The 20979-nt window shown below is 38.8% G+C and overlaps 1 protein-coding gene across 1 annotated transcript in view; it reads left to right on the top strand.

The window, feature by feature from the left end:
* MTHFD2L (methylenetetrahydrofolate dehydrogenase (NADP+ dependent) 2 like) overlaps positions 1-20979 on the top strand; it is a 266611-nt gene that overhangs the window by 190055 nt on the left and 55577 nt on the right. Inside the window, exon 6 of the mRNA XM_007955481.1 lies at positions 19143-19268. Coding sequence (XP_007953672.1) covers positions 19143-19268 — 126 coding nt within the window. The remainder of the gene's footprint in view (positions 1-19142; positions 19269-20979) is intronic.

Here is a 20979-nt window from a genome sequence, read left to right as displayed (position 1 = left end):
AGATCTGAAACATCTTTTGCGATAATAAATGCCACGCCATTCCTCTTCAAATTTTCATTCATGGCATAGTAGATCATATGGTTGTCTGATTCAAAATGGCCAAAATCAGTCCATTTCAGCTCACTAATGCCTAGGATGTCAATCTTTGTGTGTTCCATTTCATTTTTGACAACTTCCAATTTTCCTAGATTCATACTTCGTACATTCCATGTTCTGATTATTAATGAAAGTTTTCAGCTGTTTCTCCTCAATTTGAGTCATGCCATGTCAGCAGTTGGAGGTCCTAAAAGCTTTACTTTATCCATATGATTATGGTTGGTTCTACTCCAATGAGGCAGCTCTTTCCCAGTCATATTTTGAGTGTCTTCCAACCTAAGGGGCTCTTCTACCTTCACTGTATCAGTTGGTGTTTCCGGGTCATTCATAAAGTTGCCCAGTAATGTATCACACAGTGTTTCTCTGCTATTCATAAGGTTTTCCCTGACCAATTCTTTGAGAAGTGGATGACCTTTTCCTTCTTCCTAGTCTGTCTAGTCTGTAGCTGTGTTGAAAGCTGTGTACCTGTATAAACCTGCTAGTGTTTGAAACACTGGTGGGACAGCCTCAGGCTTCACAGCAACATGCAAACCACCACAGTATGACAAACTGGCAGACAAGTTAATCTCCTTTAGGTGTTCAAAATCTCTGTGCCCTCCCCTTACAAGGATCCTACCACTTTGTCATCCCCAGCATTCCCTTCCCTTTCCTACCTCTGGTGTGGGGCTTATCTCCCTCCCCTTTCCTGGATCCTGAAGCTTTTGTCATCCCTGGCATTCCCTTTCCTTTCCTGCCTCTGGGATGAAGCCTGTCTCTCTCCCTTTACCTAGATCCTGCTGTGTACAGCAAAATGAAACACTGACCCGTCCTGTGCTGTCCTCACAATCTTTACCATACTTGAGCCCATTATTGCAGCCACTATGTCAATCCTTCTTGTTGAGGGGCTTCTCCTTTTCCCTAACCTTCTCTTTTACCAATCATGATAGTTCTTTCTCCAGGGAATATCCCTTCTGACAACATGACCAAATAGGTGAGACTAAGTCTGGCCATTTTCGCTTCCAAGGAGCATTCTGGCTCCATTTTTTCCAGTTGTATTTTTTGTTCTTCTGTCAGTCCATGGTAGTTTCAGTATTCTTCACCAACACCACAACTCAAAAGCATCAACTTTTCGATCTTCCTTATTCATTGTCCAGCTTTCACATGCATATGAGGCAATTGAAAATACCATGGCTTCGGTTTGGTGTACCTTAGTCTTCAAAGTGATATTTTTGCTCTTCAGCACTTTAAAGAGCTCTTTTGCAGCTGATTTACCCAGTGCAATATGACATCTGGTTTCTTGACTGCTGGAGGAAGTGCAGCCAGAATGCTCCTTGAAAGTGAGAATGGACAGACTTTGTCTCCCAAACTTTGGTCATGTGGTTTGAAGAGACCATTACCTGCAGAAGGATATCATGCTTGGTAAAGTAGAGGGTTAGTGCAAAAGGGAAAGACATGCGATGAGATGGATTGACACAGTAGCTGCAACTATGGGCTAGAGTATAACAAGGATTGTGAGGATGGGACGTAACTGGGCAGTGTTTTGTTTTGTTTTACCGAGGGTTGCTGGGAATTGGAGTTGACTCAATGGCACCTAAAAAACAACAACAATATGCTATGCTATTTCTTTTTTAAAATATGCTGGTGGCCACCTTTTTTTTTTTTTTTTAATTCAATTAATGGGTCTCAACTCACAGTTTGAAAAATACTGTATCATATAACATATAATGTGCTATATTAACACATGCCTTAGTTTCTTAGTACAATGAGGTAGTATTAATGAACATAAATTTATTTTCTCAGTTTAGGACACTAGAAGTCCAAATTCAGAAAACCATCTCTAGTGGAAAGTTATTGCACTGTCTGCTCTAGGAGAAAATTCTTTCTTCCCTGTGTTCCTTGAAGATCTCCATGTGATGCCTATTATTCAAATATACTTACTAACCACTAAAGGCAAAGATGAAGAAATTGAAGATTTTTATTAAGTTCTGCAGTCTGAAATGACCAAACATGAAATCGAGGTCCATTTCTAATTACTGGTGATTGGAATGCAAAAGTTGGAAACAAAGAAGAATCACTGGTAGTTGGAAAATTTGGCCTTGGTGATAGACATGACACTGGAGATCACATGATAGAATTTTGTAAGACCAATGACTTAATCATTGCAAATACTATTTTCAACAACATAAATGGTACATGTGGACCTCGCCTGAGGGAATACACAGGAATCAAATTGACTATATATGTGGAAAAAGACAATGGAGAAACTCACTCTCATCAGTCAGAACAAGGCCAGGGGCAGACTTGAAAGAACAGCATTTGCTCCTACTCAAGTTCTAGTTGAAGCTGAAGAAAATTAAACGAATTCCAGGAAAGCCAAAATACAACCTTGAGTATACCCCATCTGAATTTAGAGACCATATGAAGAATAAATTTGACACATTGAACACCAGTGACCAAAGACCATACAAGCTGAGGGATAACATCAAGGACATCATACATGGAGAAAGCAAAAGGTCATTAAAAACACAGGAAATAAAGAAAACAGCAAATTGGATGTCAGAAGAGACTCTGATACCTACTTTTGAAAGGAGAGTAGGTTAAGGGAATGGAAGAAAAGATGAAGTAAAAGAGCTGAAGAGAAGATTTCAAAAGGCACCTCAAGAAGACAAAGTCAAAGTATAATGAATTGTGCAAAGATCTTGAGTCAGAAAATCAAAAGAGGAGAACACATTCAGCATTTTTCAAGCTGAAAGAACTGAAGAAAAAATTCAAGCCTCAAGTTGCAATATTGAAGGATCTGTGGGGAATGTATTGATCTATGCAGAAGGCTTCAAAAGAAGATGGAAGGACTACAGAGAATCACTGTACCAAAAATGGCTGGTCGACACACAACCATTACAGGAGGTACCATTATGCTATGTCATCAGAGCTCCTTAATACTATATTATGAAGCATATGTTAAAGTCCAATACTATATTATCAAGCAAAAATAGTGGACTTTGTTGTTGTTGTTGTTGTTTGCCGTCGAGTCGGCCCCAACTCATAGCGACCCCTCCTTGGGTTTCCGAGGCAGTATCACTTTAACATGTTTAAAATAATTTAGAAGAGCAAAAAAACCAACAAGCACTTTCATGTTAAAGGAAAAAAACAAAGTAACAATGCAGCTTTGCCTTACTGTCTGTTTCTAACATATGCTTCATAATATACTATTAAGGAGCTCTGATGACATGGTAGATAAGGCACTTGACTGCTATCCAGAAGGTCAGCAGTTCTAAACCCACCAGCTGCTCCATGGAAGAAAGACGGGGCGATCTACTTCCATAAAGATTTACACCCTCAGAAACACAATGGAGGTGGCTAAGAGTTGGAAACTGCTCAATGGCAGTGAGTTTGGCTTTGGTTTAGTTTAATATAATATTTGTAGATCTGATTTATTTCCAAAAATATTACACTTATTTAGTGACCAATTATCCAGAACCATCTATCTTATCTTGTGTGCAACCCCCCATAATCTTTAGTGACCATTTCATTAATATGTTTGAAAACTATTTGTACTTTGCTTCCATCTTCCCTTAGTTTCCATGTGAGCATCAACACATGAAGGAAACATTTAGTTCTTATGTTTCCTAAATATAAAGATTGACAGTTTGAATCCAATAAGAGCTGCTTCAAAAGAAAGACTTGATGATCTACATCTAAAAGGTCATGACCATTGAAAACCTTATGGAGCACTGTTCTACTCTGACACACATTCAGTTGCCATGAGTTGAGACTAGCTTGACAATTGGTTTATTATGTTTCTAAACTGGCATCCAGTGAAATATCCATCATCTCATCCAGTCCTTGGCCAATAATCTATCCATGTGCCCTCTTATGTCCAATGACTGTATCTCTTTGCCACTTCCATGTCACTCTTGGTTATACAGGAAATGCTAAGAAAATGTCTAAGGGATCTTTATAGACCCTCTTTACATCCATTTAGTTATTTGGGTCCATGTCACGTTTCCAACTTCTACACAGTCTATATGGAAAAGAGTTTTTATTTAATTCATTTTTTGATATCTCAAAAATATTTTTGCCAAATCACTAAGATACAGCCCAGAGCAAACTGACTGGTAAATTCCTCCTGAGAACCTCTTAAATCTAAGCTCTCACCACTTCTCCAACTATCTTCTTTTTTCCTGCTCAACTCTCCCGTTTTCTAGTTTGAATCCCTTCTGTCCTTTCAAAGTCCTAGGCTTTTGAAATCCAGAAGCCAGGGATAGTCATTTCTTCTTTGCTTCCCTTTGATCTCTGAGTCAATGAACACAGAAATGGCTTGGCTGCAGTTTGAATGCTTAAAGGGAATGGAGGAGGAGAAGGTCTAAGACTTAGATAGAAACAAAATACCAAGTATTTAACAAAAGAAAAAAAAAAAGTTAGTGTTTCCTAAATATTATCAGGCTTCATTATATGGATTATTTAGACTTTCTAACCTTTAGAAGTTACATCTTTAACACAAAAGCTTTGGACTCATTAGATTTCAAACTCGGCTCTAAGGAGCATTTGGCTGGTTGCATAGCTCCCCTAGGAGCTCTGGTAGCATAGTGCCTAAAGCACTTGACTGCTAACCAGAAGCCTGGTGGTTCAAGCCCACCAGCCATTCCTCAGAAGGAAGGTTGAGCAATCTACTTCCATAGTGATACTGCCTCGGCAACCCAAGGAGGGGTCACTATGAGTCAGGTCCAACTCGACGACACATAACAACAACAACATAGCTTCCCTAACTCCTCCCTCACTTTTCAACTACAGATAATCCCGTTTAGGACAGGATTCTGTTCGAATAACTTCATCATAAGTTGTTTTTGACATTAGGCAATTACCTCCTTTTTTTTTTTTTTTTTTTTTCTTTCTAGTTTCATTAGCCTAAGGCATATGACTGCTAACCAGAAGGTTGGCAGTTCATACCCGCCAGCCACTCCTCGGAAGGAAGGTTGGGCAATCTACTTCCGTAGTGACACTGCCTCAGAAACCCAAGGGTGATCGCTATGGGTAGGATCTGATTCAACGGCAGTGAGTTTGGTTTGGATTGTTTAAAGACTGTAATATGGCAGTGTTTTGAACAGTAAATCATAACATTGAACATCTGCAAAAAACCAGAGAGCCTTTAAGTGTGGTTGGTTGTAACTCAAATATGTCCTTTGTTAGGGATTGTCTGTTTTATAGCTTTCCTTGTTTTGATCATTTTTATATACTGAGCTTCATAAATATTTTTTCCTTTAAATAAATGGTTCTTTAAATAGAAATATTTTAAACACATTCTGTTGAGCCTTAACACTTTATGTATAACATGGCTGCTGGCATTACAGACACTAGTCTAATCCATTTTCCCGACTTCTATGTTGTTGTTGTTATGTACCATCCAATCGGACTCTACTCATAGCGACCCCTCCTTGGGTTTCTGAGGTGGTATCAGTATGGAATTAGATCACCCAGCCTTCCTTCCGAGGAGTGGCCGGTGGGTTTGAACCGCCAACCTTCTGATTAGCAGTCAAGTGTCTTAGGCACTATGCTACCAGAGCTCCTGCCCAACCTCTATACTATACCCCAAATGCACCTGTGTTTATTTGTAGGGAACAAGGTTTGGTCTATGCAAGGAGAAGAAAGAAGAAAATTGTATATCTGGCCACCACATGTCCTTTAGGCTTTGCAGAAAAAGGATTCATGGCAGAAGTTTATGGAACTACTCAAGAGTGACCCTATGAATTTCTGAGGACAAAGAGATTCCAGATCTCTAGGTGATCAAATGTGGCACAAAGCAGGGCCCCATGGCCCTCATCTCTGTAAGGAGCCAAGTACTATTCTGGAACCCAAAAGATCAGAAGTTTTGGGAGCACCCAGTGAGTGTACTTGGCATGGAATTCTCATTACAGACATCGTAGCCATAAAGGCATCAGATAGAAATCAAAGAAACAAAATTAAAAATAGAACAGGATACGCTCTGTGGTGATTACTGCTGACTCAATAGTTTGTAAGTATTTCCTGAGAGTTTTAGAAATAACATGGTCCCTTGTGGGAAGACCCTGAAGTACTCTTCCTACTAATATAGGCATATTGAGCTAGGATTCATTTGGGAATGGTAGGAATATCTCTGAAGCAAAGAATACTAAGCAAAGTTTTTGTGATCTAGAGAATGACTCTTGTTATTTAGGTAAGACAACTTCCACCTAAAGGAGTGTTCCTCCTGAATAAGCATTTCCATGGTGTGACTTTTATATCTGAACAAGAGTTCTGGTTTTGTTTACAGCCTCACCTCTGACTCATCGTTGTGAAACTGAGAAATCATTTAGCCTCTCAGAACCTCAAAAATCCTCTTTTGTGAATGAGGATAATGGGTAAACCTTCTCTTGCTTCACTGAATTGTTGTAAAGTTTAATTAGATAATGTTTGCACAGCTCTTTGAACTGTACTAATTAAAATGATATATAAATACTGTCCTTCCTTTTATCAGAATGCCTTGATTGAGCCATTTCATTGAGACTTAAAGATGACTGTGATAGGAGGACCTATAGAGAAGGGATTTTTTTTTTTCTTTTTTAATTTATGTGAATTGAATTCTGGAATTGTCAAGTGGACATTTGAAAATATCCAATTGGGGCTCTCACTGATGAGGATAAGGATCTATCTTCATACTTGCTCAAGGGATAAGGAGCTCTGGTGGTGTAATGGCATTTGACTGCTAACCAAAATGCCATTGATTTGAACCCACCAGCTGCACCACAGAAGGTGAAGTAGTCTGCTTCTGTAAAGATTTACAGCCTTGGAAACCCAGTGAGGGTTGGAATCAATTCAGTGTCACTGAGTTTGATTTGGTTCTTTCTTTTTTCTCAAGGAGTAAGGGTTATAACTTCATGTTAAGCAAAACTTAGCTTCTTAGGTGTAGGATAAAGCCCTGTCTATTTTATAGATTGGTATAATTTAGAAATTGTTATTTGTGTTCAGCATGTTTTGCTATGACAATGCTGATGATTTAGTTCATATTTCCATGTAAGAATCACAAAACAATTGATTTGCAATCACCTAAAAGAAAGACTTATTGACATCAAATCGATTCCGACTCATAGCAACCTCTCTGTTGGGTTTCCAAGGCTGTAAATCTATACAGAAGCAGACTGTTTCATCCTTCTTCTGCAGATCAGCTGGTGGGTTCGAACCACTGACATTTTGGTTAACAGTTAAATGCCTTAACCACTATACCACTAGAGCTCTGGTGGTGTAATGGTTAAGGCATTTGGCAGCTAACCAAAAGGTCCATGGTTCAATCCCACCAACCACTCCCCAGAAGAAAGATGAGGCAGTCTGCTTCTATATAAAGATTTACAGCCTTAGGAACCCAGTGGGGGTCACTGTGAGTCGGAATCTACTCAATGGCAGTGACTTTGTTGTTGTTTTTGCTTTAATAGGAAAGAAGTAACCCTTATTCGTCACCCTCATTATTCTTAATAGATCATCTTTTCGTTAGTCTGCTTATCTGTCAAAGATATTTCCACCCACAGCAGAGAAATCTTAGATGAATCAGAAATCTCACTAACTTTCCTGATGAGAATATTTTACTCTAAAATACTTATCCCAAATACTTTTAGAAGTGTACATTAACAGATATTTTTTTCTGCCAGCAATAAATTCATAAATAGATTAATTGGTTTGTGGGAAAAAACAACATGCCTATCACCATAAACCTGCCTTGAGCTTTAGTATATTACTAAACGTAATTTACAAATTATATTTGTAACATGGATTTTTTTTTTTAACAATGACATAACTATGTAACAATTCAATTCCAGATGTTACAGAATGGCTCAGAATTTAGAGTTGATGCTTTATGGGAAACCTGGACAATGAGTATGAGTTTCAAAAAGTACTACCAGATTAGAAGTTTGTAACAGTGATGTTTCTGTAAAATATAACATCTGGTTTATTTCACTTGTCAGGTTTCTTATTCTTTGCATACTTGAGAAATTCATCTGCTGATGGACCAACATAACATGAAAGTACTGTAAACTGTTAACAGACTTCAAATTCAGAATCTGGTGCACGTCTTCTGAAGTATATGTTCATCCCAAATTCTCATTTGCATAATAAGAGTAGAATTACAGAGAAATTCAGATCCTTAAGGCCCTGATTGAAGACTTGTGAAGAGTATGAGGGTGCCTTAGTAAACTCCTAGGGCACAACAGCCCAGGTAATGCTGATATCCAGAAGACAAATGGGTATTATTCATTTTGGTCTGCAGGAACTAAAGAGAACAAAGTACAGATATAAGATGTAAGATTAAGAATATACAATACAAAGATAAAACTATAAAATATATAACCTGATGGGAACTCTGATAGTGTAGTGGCTAAGGCATTTGACTGCTAACCAGAAGCCTGGCAGTTCAAACCCACCAGCCCCTCCTTGGAAGGAAGGTTGGTCAATCTACTTCTGTAGTGATACCTCTTTGGAAACCCAAGGAGGGGTCGCTATGAGTCGGATGCAACTCAACGTCAGTGAGTTTGGTTTTCTTGGTATGTAACCTGATGTGGCACCAAAGATAAAATATAATTTGAATTTGCTCCTACAGAGTATCATGCTTTGTAAAGAGGAGGGTGAGCAAAAGAGAGGAAGCCCCTCCATGAAATGGAATGACACGGTGGCTGCAACAATGTGCTCAAACATGACAACAATTGTGTGAATAGCACAGGATGGAGTAGTGTTTCATTCTGTTGTATTTAATGAGTTGGAACTGACTTGACAGCACCTCGAAACAAGTACAGGGAAGCAGGGAAGGAATAGTCTATTTATGACCCTAAGGTCCTGAATGAGTCACCCACTGGAATTTTTGAAAAGGAAGATATATGTTTTAAAAGCTAATCTCTTCTCAATTGGCTTTTGTCTTAGAGGTCAGTTGGAGCCTTGATGATTCAGCCTCTGTAGTCCTGATAATATAGCAATAAAAATTGTCCCCATGAACACTCTGGCATTTCTTTGAGATCTTTAGTTTGGGCTTGTTTTAGACACAAAGGTACTAACTAATAAGTAAATGTCCAAATTAGCTATGAGCCCATTATGTGTAGGCTAACGTGAGAAATTGAGCCCTTAAATTACTCCTTTTTTTTGACCAATGTTCTTGCTGTTTATAGTATATACCAATGTTTTTATTAAGACATTCCATTCTCTCTTCATGTTTAATGGTGTGTGGGAGCAACTAGTTGTTCTATTGATAAGACAATACATTTATTCTTCTATTGTTATTATTAGGAGCTCTCGTGGTGCAGTGCCTAAGGCATTTGACATTTGACTGCTAACCAGACGGTTGGCAGTTCAAACCCACAAGCCACTCCGTGGAAGGAAGATGGGACAATCTACTTCCATAAGGATTTACCACCTCGGAAACCCAATGGGGGCCCCTATGGTCAGAATTGACTGGATGGCAGTGGGTTATTGTTGTTATGAAACTCTTTTAAAATGTTCAGCAAGGTTCTGGGGGTGTAACAATAGGATTGTTTCCCATTTTTAGTGTTTCTTGCATATTAAATCCTCTCTCTCTGGCTTAAGGTCATTCACAAAAAGTGAGCAGAGAGTTGTGGTCACATCTGCATTGGAATTTACTTCTGAATGTTGTCTACAAAGTATTAAAGAGCCTATCTCTGAATTCCCCAGTGGGTTGATCCTTTCTTTGTTTATTATTTGTTGTACACTTTGTTGTACACTGAATCAGAGTCCCATATATGTTGACAGGAGTGATTTTAGATATAGCTTCCTTGCCCAATATCTGGAGCTTGTCTAAACCCCTCTGATTTCTTATCCAACTTGAGGTCTTCTAATTCTGCCTTTGGAGCCAGTGTGGATCTGAATATTGAGCTAATTGATAGAAATCTGAGAACCTTGGATTGTATGTTCCTATAACTATTTTTAATTCTTCTTAAAAATCTATTTTGTGTACACTTCAGAAAATTTTTAACAATGGCTTAGCATGAGCTTTGGTCATAAAACCAACAGTAAGAAGGTTTTCTCTGTTCTGAGGAGTTTAACTTTATGAGGGATTGCCTTTGGGGGTTTCTGACCAGCCAGAAGGAAAAGGGAACAGCTAAAGGGAAATGGAGAAACATAGGCTGAGGGAAGAGGAATAATAAGATAAAAGCTACAGTATGTATTTGTCATTTGGAGGAACCTAAAGAGATTATATTGTTTTCCACTCTTTTTTTTTTTTTTTGCTCTGTCAATGATTCTTTTAAGGGAATAATTTGTAATTTGGGATTCTGAATACCTTTGTATGCTGCCTCTTACCAATTAAAAATGCAAACCACTGGATCTTTGGAATGTTATTCCTTTATAATCTAAGGTACCTCTTAAATGAATATTTTACCTAATATGAACAGTTGATCTAAAGTCATCTAAAAAATGGCTGTTACAAGTTTAAATTATCCTTGATGAAATTAAGCCATTTAGAAAAATATGTTTAAGAATATGAATTACACTTTGAATACATATAAGAAGCAGGAGCCCATTTCAGAGGGTGAATGGGTTTAGGATTAGATTGAGGCAAATCCGATATAGCCTAGGAGTGGTCAGTTGAAAGTGTCACTTTTGTTCTTAGCCAGTCGTCTCTGCCATCTCTCTGCCAAGGGATCTTGGGTCCAAGAAGGCAATCTACTCCACCTCTGACTCTTCTCTCTTGATGGCAGTGAGATCCCCCCTTCTGCCTTTGGAAGAGCTCATTTTAAGCCTAGCAGAATGATAAAACTAACCAATTCCCACATTACAGTTCCATATACCTTATTTGTACAGTCCCACCCCCACAAGAGTCCTATGTACCTTATTTACATTACTAACAAGCTATCCAATCCCCTTGGTGGGCCATAAGCACCTTACATTTGCATAGTTCCACCCAGTAATCTGGTGTGAATCACAAAGCCTATGGCTATTAGAGCCACCCCAAGTAATTAATTGTAACACCCACCCCCCCACTGCCATGGAGTCGATCCTACTCAAAGCGACTCCTCCTTGGGTTTCTGAGGTGGTATCACTACAGAAGTGGATTGCCCAACCTTCCTTCTGAGGAGCAGCTGGTGGGTTTGAACTGCCAACCTTCTGGTTAGCAGTCAAATTCCTTAAGCACTATGCCATCAGAGCTCCCAGTTGTACCACAGGGAGCTTGATTAGGATTTGATAAAGATTATGATGGATAATTTAGAATTGGTGCATGAAGCAAGAATGTCTAAGCGTCTTGGAGAATAAACAGTCATTTGAAACTATCTACTGAAAACTGAAAATGTTTGATGTTCATTAAAATGAGTTTTCAATAAGTTCCTGAGACAATAAAATTATTTGTAACTTTTATTTTTCTGAACAAGTGCTTCCTGGAATGAAAAAAAAAAAAAATCATGTGGACAAAGATAGTGGAATAGTAAAGTCATGTTAATGTAGACAGTAAGTTATATGGATGTGGATGGTTTCAGTTCTCATACATAATGCTTGAGGCTTCAAATTATATAAGAAGTAAAGAAGGAATTATTGTAGCAAAAATATTTAAAACCCATAGGAAATTTCCATTTGAAATCAATGTGGATTTTTAACGTCAACAAAAAGATACATAGATAGATATCTATCTATATTTCTATATATCTATATCAATGTTGTTGTTATGTGCCATCGAGTCGGACCCAACTTATAGCGACCCCTCCATGGGTTTCCAAGGCAGTATTACTGTGGAAGTAGATTGTCCAGCCTTCCTTCCAAGCAGTGGCTGGTGGGTTTGAACTGCCAGCCTTCTGGTTACCAGTCAAGGGCCTTAGGCACTATGCTACCAGAGCTCCCATCAATATCTATATCTATATCTATATCTACGTATCTATCTCTATCTCTCTACATTTATATCATCTATATCTATATCTATATATCTATGCCTATCTATATGTATATGTATATCTATATCTATGGGGAGCTCTGGTGGCATAGTGCCTAAGATGCTTGACTGCTAACCAGAAGGTTGGCAGTTCAAACCCACCAGCTACTCCTCAGAAGGAAGGTTGGGCAATCTACTTCCATAGTGATACTGCTTCAGAAACCCAAGGAGGGGTCGCTATGAGTCGGAGATGACTCGATGTCACATAACAACAACATCTATATCTATATCTATCTAAATATATGAAGACCCCTGGTAGCACAGTGGTTAAATGCTGGTCTGCTAACCAAATGGTAGATGATTTGAACCCACCATCAAGAGAAAGATGTACCATTACACTTCTGTAAAGATTCACAGCATTGGAAACCCCATGGGGCAGTTCTATTCTGTCCTATAGTGTCATTATGGGTCAGAATTGACTTGATGGCAATGCGAGGAGACAGGCAGACCAGGAAACTGTCCGGGGACCCTGGCTGTGTGGTTTGGAGCAGCTTGAGGAAGGAGACAGACCAGGAAGTGGGGCAGGCGGTGGTTAGGAGCAGCTGAGGGAGACCAGGAAGTGAGAGCAAGGGTTTGAACAGCTGAGGGAAACCAGGGAGTGAGTGGAGAGTTTTGGAACAGCTAAGGGAGACAAACTTGTCTGTCAGTTTGTCCTACTGTGGTGTCTTGCATGTAGCTATGAGGCTGAAAGCTATATATCATTGGTGTTTCGAATGCCAGCGGGGTTACCCATGGTGGACAGGTTTCAGCAGAACTTCCAGACTAAGACACACTCGGAAGAAGGAAGAGGCCACCCACTTCTCTAAGAATTGGCCGGTGAAAACCTTATGAATAGCAGTGAAACACTGTCTGATATATTACTGGAAAACTTTATGAATACCCTGTAACATTGTCCAATATAGTGCCAGAAGTTGAGCCCCTCACGTCAGAAGGCACTCAAGATACAGCTGGGGAAGAGCTACCTCCTCGGAGTAGAGCCAACCTTAATGAAGTGGATAGAGTAAAGCTTTTGGAACCTTCATTTGCTAATGTGGCATGACTCAAAATGAGGGAAAAAAAAAAAACAGCTGCAAACATCTATTAATAATTGGAACGTGGAATGCACAAAGTATGAATCTAGGAAAATTGGAAGTTGTCAAAAATGAAATGAAATGCATAAAGATCAATATTCTAGGCATCAGTGAGCTAAAGTGGACTGTTTTTGGCCATTATGAATCAGACAACCATATGCTCAACTATGCCAAGAATGACAAAGAGGAATGATGTGCCATTCATCATCACAAAGAATATTTCCACATCTATTTTGAAGTATAATGCTGTCAGTAATAGGGTAATATCCATATGCCTACAAGGAAAACCAGTTAATACAACTATTATTCAAGTTTACACACCAACCACCAAAGCCAAACATGAGGAAGTTGAAGATTTATATGAATTTATGCAGTATGAAAGTGACCAAACACGGAATCAAGATGTATTGATTATCACTGGTGATTGCGATGCAAAAGTTGAAAACAAAGAAGAATCACCAGTAGCTGGAAAATATGGCCTTGGTGATAGAAATAATGCTGGAGAATGCATGATAGAATTTAGCAAGACCAATGACTTATCCATTGAAAATGCCTTTTTTCAACAACACAAATGGCAGTTATACATGTCAGATTAACCAGATGGAGTACACAAGAATCAGATTGACTATATCTGTGGCAAGAGGTGATGGAGAAGCTCAGTATCTTCAGCCAAAACAAGGCCAGGAGCTGATTGTGGAACAGACTGGCAACTGCTTATATGCAATTTCATGTTGAAGCTGAAGACAATTAAAAGATTTCACAAGAGCCAAAATATGACCTTGATTATATCTCTCCTGTATTTAGAGACCATCTAAAGAGTAGATTTGATGCACTGAACACCAGTGACCAAAAACCAGAGGAATTAGGGAATGACATCAAGAACATCATCCTTGAGGAAAGCAAGAGGTCATTAAAAAGACAAGAAAAGAAGAAAAGACCAAAAGGGATGTCAGAAGAGCCTCTGAAACATGCCCTGGAATGGAGAGTAGCTAAAGCACATGGAAGAAATGACAAGATAAAAGAGTTGAATTCAAGATTTCAAAGAGGAGCTCGAGAAGACAAAGTCAATTATTATAATGAAATGTGCAAAGACTTAGAGTTAGAAAAACAAAATGGAATAACACGATCAGCATTTCTCAAGCTGAAACAACTAAGGAAAAAAATTAAGCCTCGCGTTATAATATTGAAAGATTCTATGGGCAAAATATTGAATGATGCAGGAAACATCAAAAGAAGATGGAAGGAATACACAGAGTCACTATACCAAAAAGACCTGGTCAGTCTTCATCCATTTCAGAAGGTGGCATATGATGAAGAACCAATGGTACTTCAAAGCTGCACTGAAGGAATTGGTGAAGAACAAGGCTTCAAGATTGACAGAATACCCATTGAGATGTTTCAGCAAATGGATGCCCCGCTGGATGCACTCACTTGGCTATGCCAAAAGATTTGGAAGACAACTACTTAGCCAACTGACTGGAAGAGATCCGTATTTGTACCCATTCCAAAGAAGGGTGATCCCATGGATTGTGGAAATTATTGAACAATATCATTAATATCACACGCAAGTAAAATCTTACTGAAGATAATTGAAAAACGGTTGCAGCAGTATATTGACAGAGCTTCCAAAAATGTGAGCTGGATTCAGAAGAGGACATGGAATGAGGGATATCATTGCTGATGTCAGATGGATCCTGGCTGAAAAGAAAGAATACCAGAAAGATGTTTACTTATGTTTTATTGACTATGCAAAAGCATTTGATTGTGTGAATTATAACAAATTATGGATAACATTGAGAAGAATAGGAATTCCAGAACACTTAATTGTACTCATGAGAAACCTGTACATAGACCAGGAGGCTGTCATTTGATATGAACAAGGGGACACTGCATGGTTTAAAATCAAGAAGGGAGTACGTCAGGGCTGTATCCTTTTACCATGCTTGTTTAATCTGTATGCTGAGCAGGTAATCTGAGAAGCTGGACTATATGAAGAAGAACGTAGCATCAGGATTGGAGGAAGAATCATTAATAACATGCGATATCCTGGTGACACAACTTTGCTTGCTGAAAGTGAGGATGACTTGAGGCACTTATTAATAAAGATTGAAGAATACAGTGTGCAGTATGGATTACATCTCAATATAAAGAAAAAAAAATCCTCACAACTGGACCTATGATCAGCATTCACGATAAATGGAGAAAAGATTGAAGTTGTCAGAGACTTCACATTGCTTGGTTCTACAATCGATGCCAATGAAAGTAGCAGTCAGGACATCTGATGATGTATAGCACTGGGCACATCAGCTGCATAGGACCTCTTTCAAGTGCTGAAGAGCAAAGATGTCTTCTTGAGGACTAAAGTGCGCCTGACCCAAGCTATGGTATTTTCAATCGCTTCATGTGCCTGTGAGAGCTGGACAATGAATAAGGAAGACCAAAGAAGAGTTGATACTTTTGAGTTGTGTTGGAGAAGAATGCTAAAAGTACCATGGACTGCTAAAAGAACTAACAAATCTGTCCTGGAGGAAGTGCAGCCGGAATATTCCTTGGAAATGAGAATGGCCAGACTTCGTCTCACCTACTTTGGTCATGTTATCAGAAGGGATCTGTGGAAGGATGTCATGCTTGGTAAGATGGAGGGTCGATGAAAGAGGGGAAGGCCCTCAACAAGATGGATTGACACAGTGGCTGCAGCAGTGGACTCAAGTATAGCAAGGATAGTGGAGCTGGTGCAGGACTGGGCAATGTTTCATTCTGCTGTGCATAGGGTCACTATGAGTCGCAGACAATGACACCTAACAACAACTTGAAAAAAAAAATTCTCATGAGTCTATGGATCAGCTGGTAGTTATGGTGACTTGGCTTGTCTCTGCGGATCTTGATTGGACTTACTCAAGCATCTGCCAATAGCTGGTGAGGTGACTGGGGGCTGACTCATCTATGATGGCTGGAATGATTCGGTTCTCCTACACAGGCCTTGAATATTCCAGTAGGCTAGCTTGCGCTTGTTCTTACGGCCATGACAGGGTTCCAAGAAAGATAGGAAGCCCTACCTATGGCATAAATAGGGCAGAGAATGGTGGAAAGTAGACCTCGTGGAGGGCAAAGATAAGATAACAAACTCAATGCAAATGTATTCTTCTAAGCTGTTTATAAAAATTGGGAAAATGACACAACCAAATACTTTTCATGGAAGCCTACAATAGACCTTTTTACAGATGCTTTGAACAATATATTTACAATGTGTTTTTTAACCAGATATAATTCTATCAGTAGGTAGGCATTTTTATCCAGGCCATATTTTTCCATCTTAACAAAGCTTTGGTGAAAAATTTTGTCAAATTTGATGCTGCAATTAAGAAATTATGTATAGATTTCTGTATTAACTAATCATTATTGCATTACTTGGAAACAGTATCAGAAAGAATACTTTACTATGGTACATGTAATAAATTCTTTTATATAACTTTTAGCTTTCAAATAATTAATGAGATAGGAAATGCTTACAAGTTAATTTTAACGACAAAAGGATACTCCCTTTTTTTTTTTTTTTTGAATGCCAAGAAGAAATGGGATTCTATAGATATCTTTAGAGCAATATTCTGTGTCTGTGGTGAAACTAATAAGAAGAATGAAAATTATGTACCAGAATGATGGTGCTGTGGTTAAGGCATTGGGCTACTAGAGAAAAGGTTGGTGATTCAAGCACACCAACCATTCCACAGAAGAAAAATAAGGCAGTCTGCTTCTGTAAAAATTTACAGCCTTGGAAACCCTTTGGGGGTCACTATGAGTTGGAATTGACTTGATGGCGGTGGGTTTGGTTTGGTCTTGGTAGGATAGGAAAGTAAGGGAAAATAAATAAATCTCAAACACTGATACTTCTTTCATTATATCATTATGTGACTGAGGAACCTATCAGATAGCTATGGCTATTGTGGCCATGATCATTTCTTTATAGCCTTTAAACTCTTAAAATTCATATGTCACAAGGTGGCAGTTTAGCCATCTAGAATGTTTAAATGTATAGTTTAAAAGGTAAAAGAAAACCTCTGACAACACAACAGGTAGCCCTTGTCTTGCAAGGAATACACAATATGAAACTAAATAAATCACTTACCAGATAGTTACCTATCAGCTGCCCACTAAGGTCATTGTGGCATGGTAAAGATGGCCACAGATGCTTTTATTCTCTTCCCATTGAGAAGTGGAGTCTCTGTTCCTTTCTTTTAAATCTGGGTGGACTCTGTTACTGTTTGACCAATAAAATATGTCAGAAGTTATTGCATACCAGTCTTTGACCTTCAGAGACTGTCAACTTCTACTTCCTTTTCTTGGAACACTCACTCTTAGAAACTGTTGTTGTTATGTGCTGGCGAGTCGGACCTGACTCACAGCGACCCCTCCTTGGGTTTCCAAGGCAGTAACACTATGGAAGTAGATTGCCCAACCTTCCTTCCGAGGAGTGGCTAGGGGGTTTGAACTGCCAGCCTTCTGGTTAGCAGTCAAGTGCCTTAGGAAACTAGCTGGCAGAATATGAGAAGGCCAAGCCACTTGGGGAGGGCCTGCTTTTGTGCTATGTATTCCAGTCAACAAACCTAGCTGAGTTCCACCTATCTGAGCTGTTCGCTGACCACTAGCATTCATTTCCAGGCATGTAGGAGCCATCTTGGACAACCAGCTTAGTTTTGCCTTTAGATGACCCACCCTTGGCCACTATCTGTCTCTAGCTACATGAAAAACTCAAGAAAGTCCATATAGTCTAGCCCCTTGAGTTAATTCACAGAGCCATGAGCATAATAAAAAAAATGTTTTAAGCCATTAAATTTAGGAGTAATTTGTTGAGCATTAAAACAAAACAAAAACTGGAAGCATTAGCCATTGTTAGCTGCACTGTTGCATTTGGGGAAAAAAACATGTGAAAGTAGTTATAGGAAACTACTTGAAAGTAGTTATAGGAAACAGATCCTTTGTGGCTTTGTTCCCTTTCCCTTCCTAAGATCTCTGTAGAGCTACCTTGCAAAGCGGAATGAAGCATTGGTAGGGTAGCTTCCAGTGTCATATACAAATATAATAAGAAAGCTCAAGACAGAAGTTTATGATTGAGTTGTCTCTATGTGAGACACTTTACAATTGACCACAACCCTGAGGAGTACATATTATTATTATTATCCTCATTTTTCCTTTTTTTTCTCTTTCCTTCATCCTCTTTCTTCCTAAAGGAACTCTGGTGGTATAGCGGTCAAAACATTTTCTGGTAGCATAGTGGCTAAGGCACTTGACTGCTAACCAGAAGGCTGGTGGTTCAAATCCACCAGCCACTCCTCGGAAGGAAGATGGGGCAATCTACTTCGTAGTGATACTGCCTCGGAAACCCAAGGAGGGGTCGCTATGAGTCGAGTCCGACTCAATGGCACATAACAACAACAACAACAACCAAAAAGTTTGGTGATTCATACCCAGAAGCCACTCCACAGGAGAAAGATGAGGCAGTTTGCTTCTGTAAAGATTTACAGCCTTGGAAACCTTTTACCTGTAGGGCAATTCTACTCTGTCCTGTTGCATTGCTATGAGTCTGAATCAACTCATTGACAGTGGGTTTGGTTTTTTGTTTCTTCCTTCCTTCCTCCTTCTCTTCCTTCCTTCCTCCTTCTCTTCCTTCCTTTATTTTGCCTCCAGTTTCCAAGTTGCTTTCACTCCATGCCACTCCACTCCACCTCAGCAGAAGCCTGTTTCATGTCCACAATCTCTTTGTGCTCTTTATAGTACATGGGATACATGCTCAAGGTGGATCCGTGTATGGAGAAGTGAGATAAGCTGTCTCTGAGAGGGCAATTCCTGGTCGGATATCATCCACAGAAACCTTCATGTGCTATTTTAATAGTCTCTCTTTTTCTGCTTGATCAGAAATTATCAAATGCAATTGGTCTCATCCTTAGAAACACTGTATTTTTATATTTTTTAAAAAATCTTGACAACAAAAACATTACCTGCATAATCCTTTGTTATAATCAAGGTCAAAGTTTAAGTATTATACAGAGTGTTTCACAACTTTGGTTTACTTTCAGGTATTCCCAAGTTAATTACATCTGATATGATTAAAGAAGGCGCTGCTGTGATTGATGTGGGCATCAACTATGTCCAAGACCCAATGACAGGAAAGACAAGATTAATGGGAGATGTGGACTTTGAAGGTAATAAACAAAGTCTTTTTTGATAAACAAAGAAAACAGATTCTACTTTGCATGTTTTAATAGTAGAAAAGAGAAAATTTATTTGATGAGAATTGTTAATCATCAACCTTTTTCTCACAGGAAAAAAAAATTAATCTAATTTCCTTATTGTGTCCCTTCCTTCCTTTTCTTCCTGAACCCCTCACTCCCTTCCATACTTCTTTCTTACCTTCCTCCTCCTGTTCCTCCCTTTTCCCTCCTTTCCTCCCTCCCTTCCCTCCTTTGTTCCCTTTTCCCTTCTTGAGAAATAAATCTAATTGTTTCACTAGCATTGAAGATCAATGCTAGTTTTATGAAGATCAAATTCCTTATAGTGCAATTTTTTAGTGAAGTACTTCAGCTGGCCTTTGTATAACTGGCCATTATTTCGTTTTTTGTAATATCATCTTACTGTATACTTAGTCATTCATATAATCTTTCACTCTTAGAGTCAGAAGGGATCTTAGGGTGTTTGCCAACACTAGCTCTGTTTCAGATCTGGAAAGTTTTCTACATTATACACTTGTGTTTTAAAGAGAACGAGGAGCTAGGCTACAATTTCTATGACCAGTGAAAGAGATAAGGCAGCTAATATGCAGTAAACAAACTAACAGTAATCCAATCCCTTTTCTCTACAGATCAGAAAACTAAGCACCAACAAATAATTATTTTTAGATGCATAACTCCCTAATCCAAGTACGTTTCCAATACTTCTATCAGACACCTACCTGAATTTTGAGTTTCAGTATATGGGAGTCATAGATGTTTGTGAAGATTGAAAATAGTTAAGTATGTGCAGACATTTTCATTTTAGGAATATTGTGTGTATAGATCAGTCATTCTGGACAAAAATTTCAGGGCCATGTCAAGAACTTTATTAATTATAACGTATCCTTACAGACAAACTAAAAGGAATAAATACCTCATTCCCATGTTGTAATTTTCTAAATACCGTAACTTCTAAATTTTCACTTGGAATGCAGTCATCAGCTGAAGGCTTACCCAAACCCTACCATGATGTTGAAAAAAATTGAATATTCAGTAGTCAGAAGTGCCCTAGGATATTGGTAGGTTCTTGGAAATTGGCCACATGTATGTGAGATTTGGTGTGCATCAGGGACCAAATCCAGATAAGCAATCAGCCTGGTGCTGAAAGAGGAAATAAAACAAAACCTCAGGGCACATATATGAAATATCCTCTCTCTGTCTATCTGTCTCTCTCTTTCTCTCTCTCTCACACACACACATACACTCACTCCTCAGGCAAATGCATGTGTGTGTGTGTGTACTAGCTTGTAGATTCTATGCCCCATCATCTCTTATCAATAGCAAGGATAACACACACTGCCTTTCCTTTCAACATAGATTTGTGAGACTTCAGACTCATGTTTTATGATTTTTTTCCAAGGCTACTTCCACCCTTATTTTGCTATCTTCATCAGGAATTGAGGAAAAAGGAAAAGAGAAGATGAATCTCCTATATATTTGCCCCTGAACTGGCTAAATCTAGAGGGCTGTGCACTTGGATTCTATCATTCATGAATTCTTTCATTTCTTCAATAAATGTATGTTGTTGTTGTTGTTCTTAGGTGCTGTTCAGTCATCTCTGACTCATAGTGACCCCTCCTTGGGTTTCCGAGGCAGTATCACTACAGAAATAGATTGCCCAACCTTCCTTCCAAGGACTTGCTGG

Source organism: Orycteropus afer, unplaced genomic scaffold, assembly GCF_000298275.1.
Source record: "Orycteropus afer afer isolate SDZICR_OR568_19922 unplaced genomic scaffold, OryAfe1.0 scaffold00505, whole genome shotgun sequence".
NCBI lineage: Eukaryota > Metazoa > Chordata > Mammalia > Tubulidentata > Orycteropodidae > Orycteropus > Orycteropus afer.
Note: the sequence above shows the minus strand (reverse complement) of the source record. Positions and strands in the feature narration are given on the sequence as shown.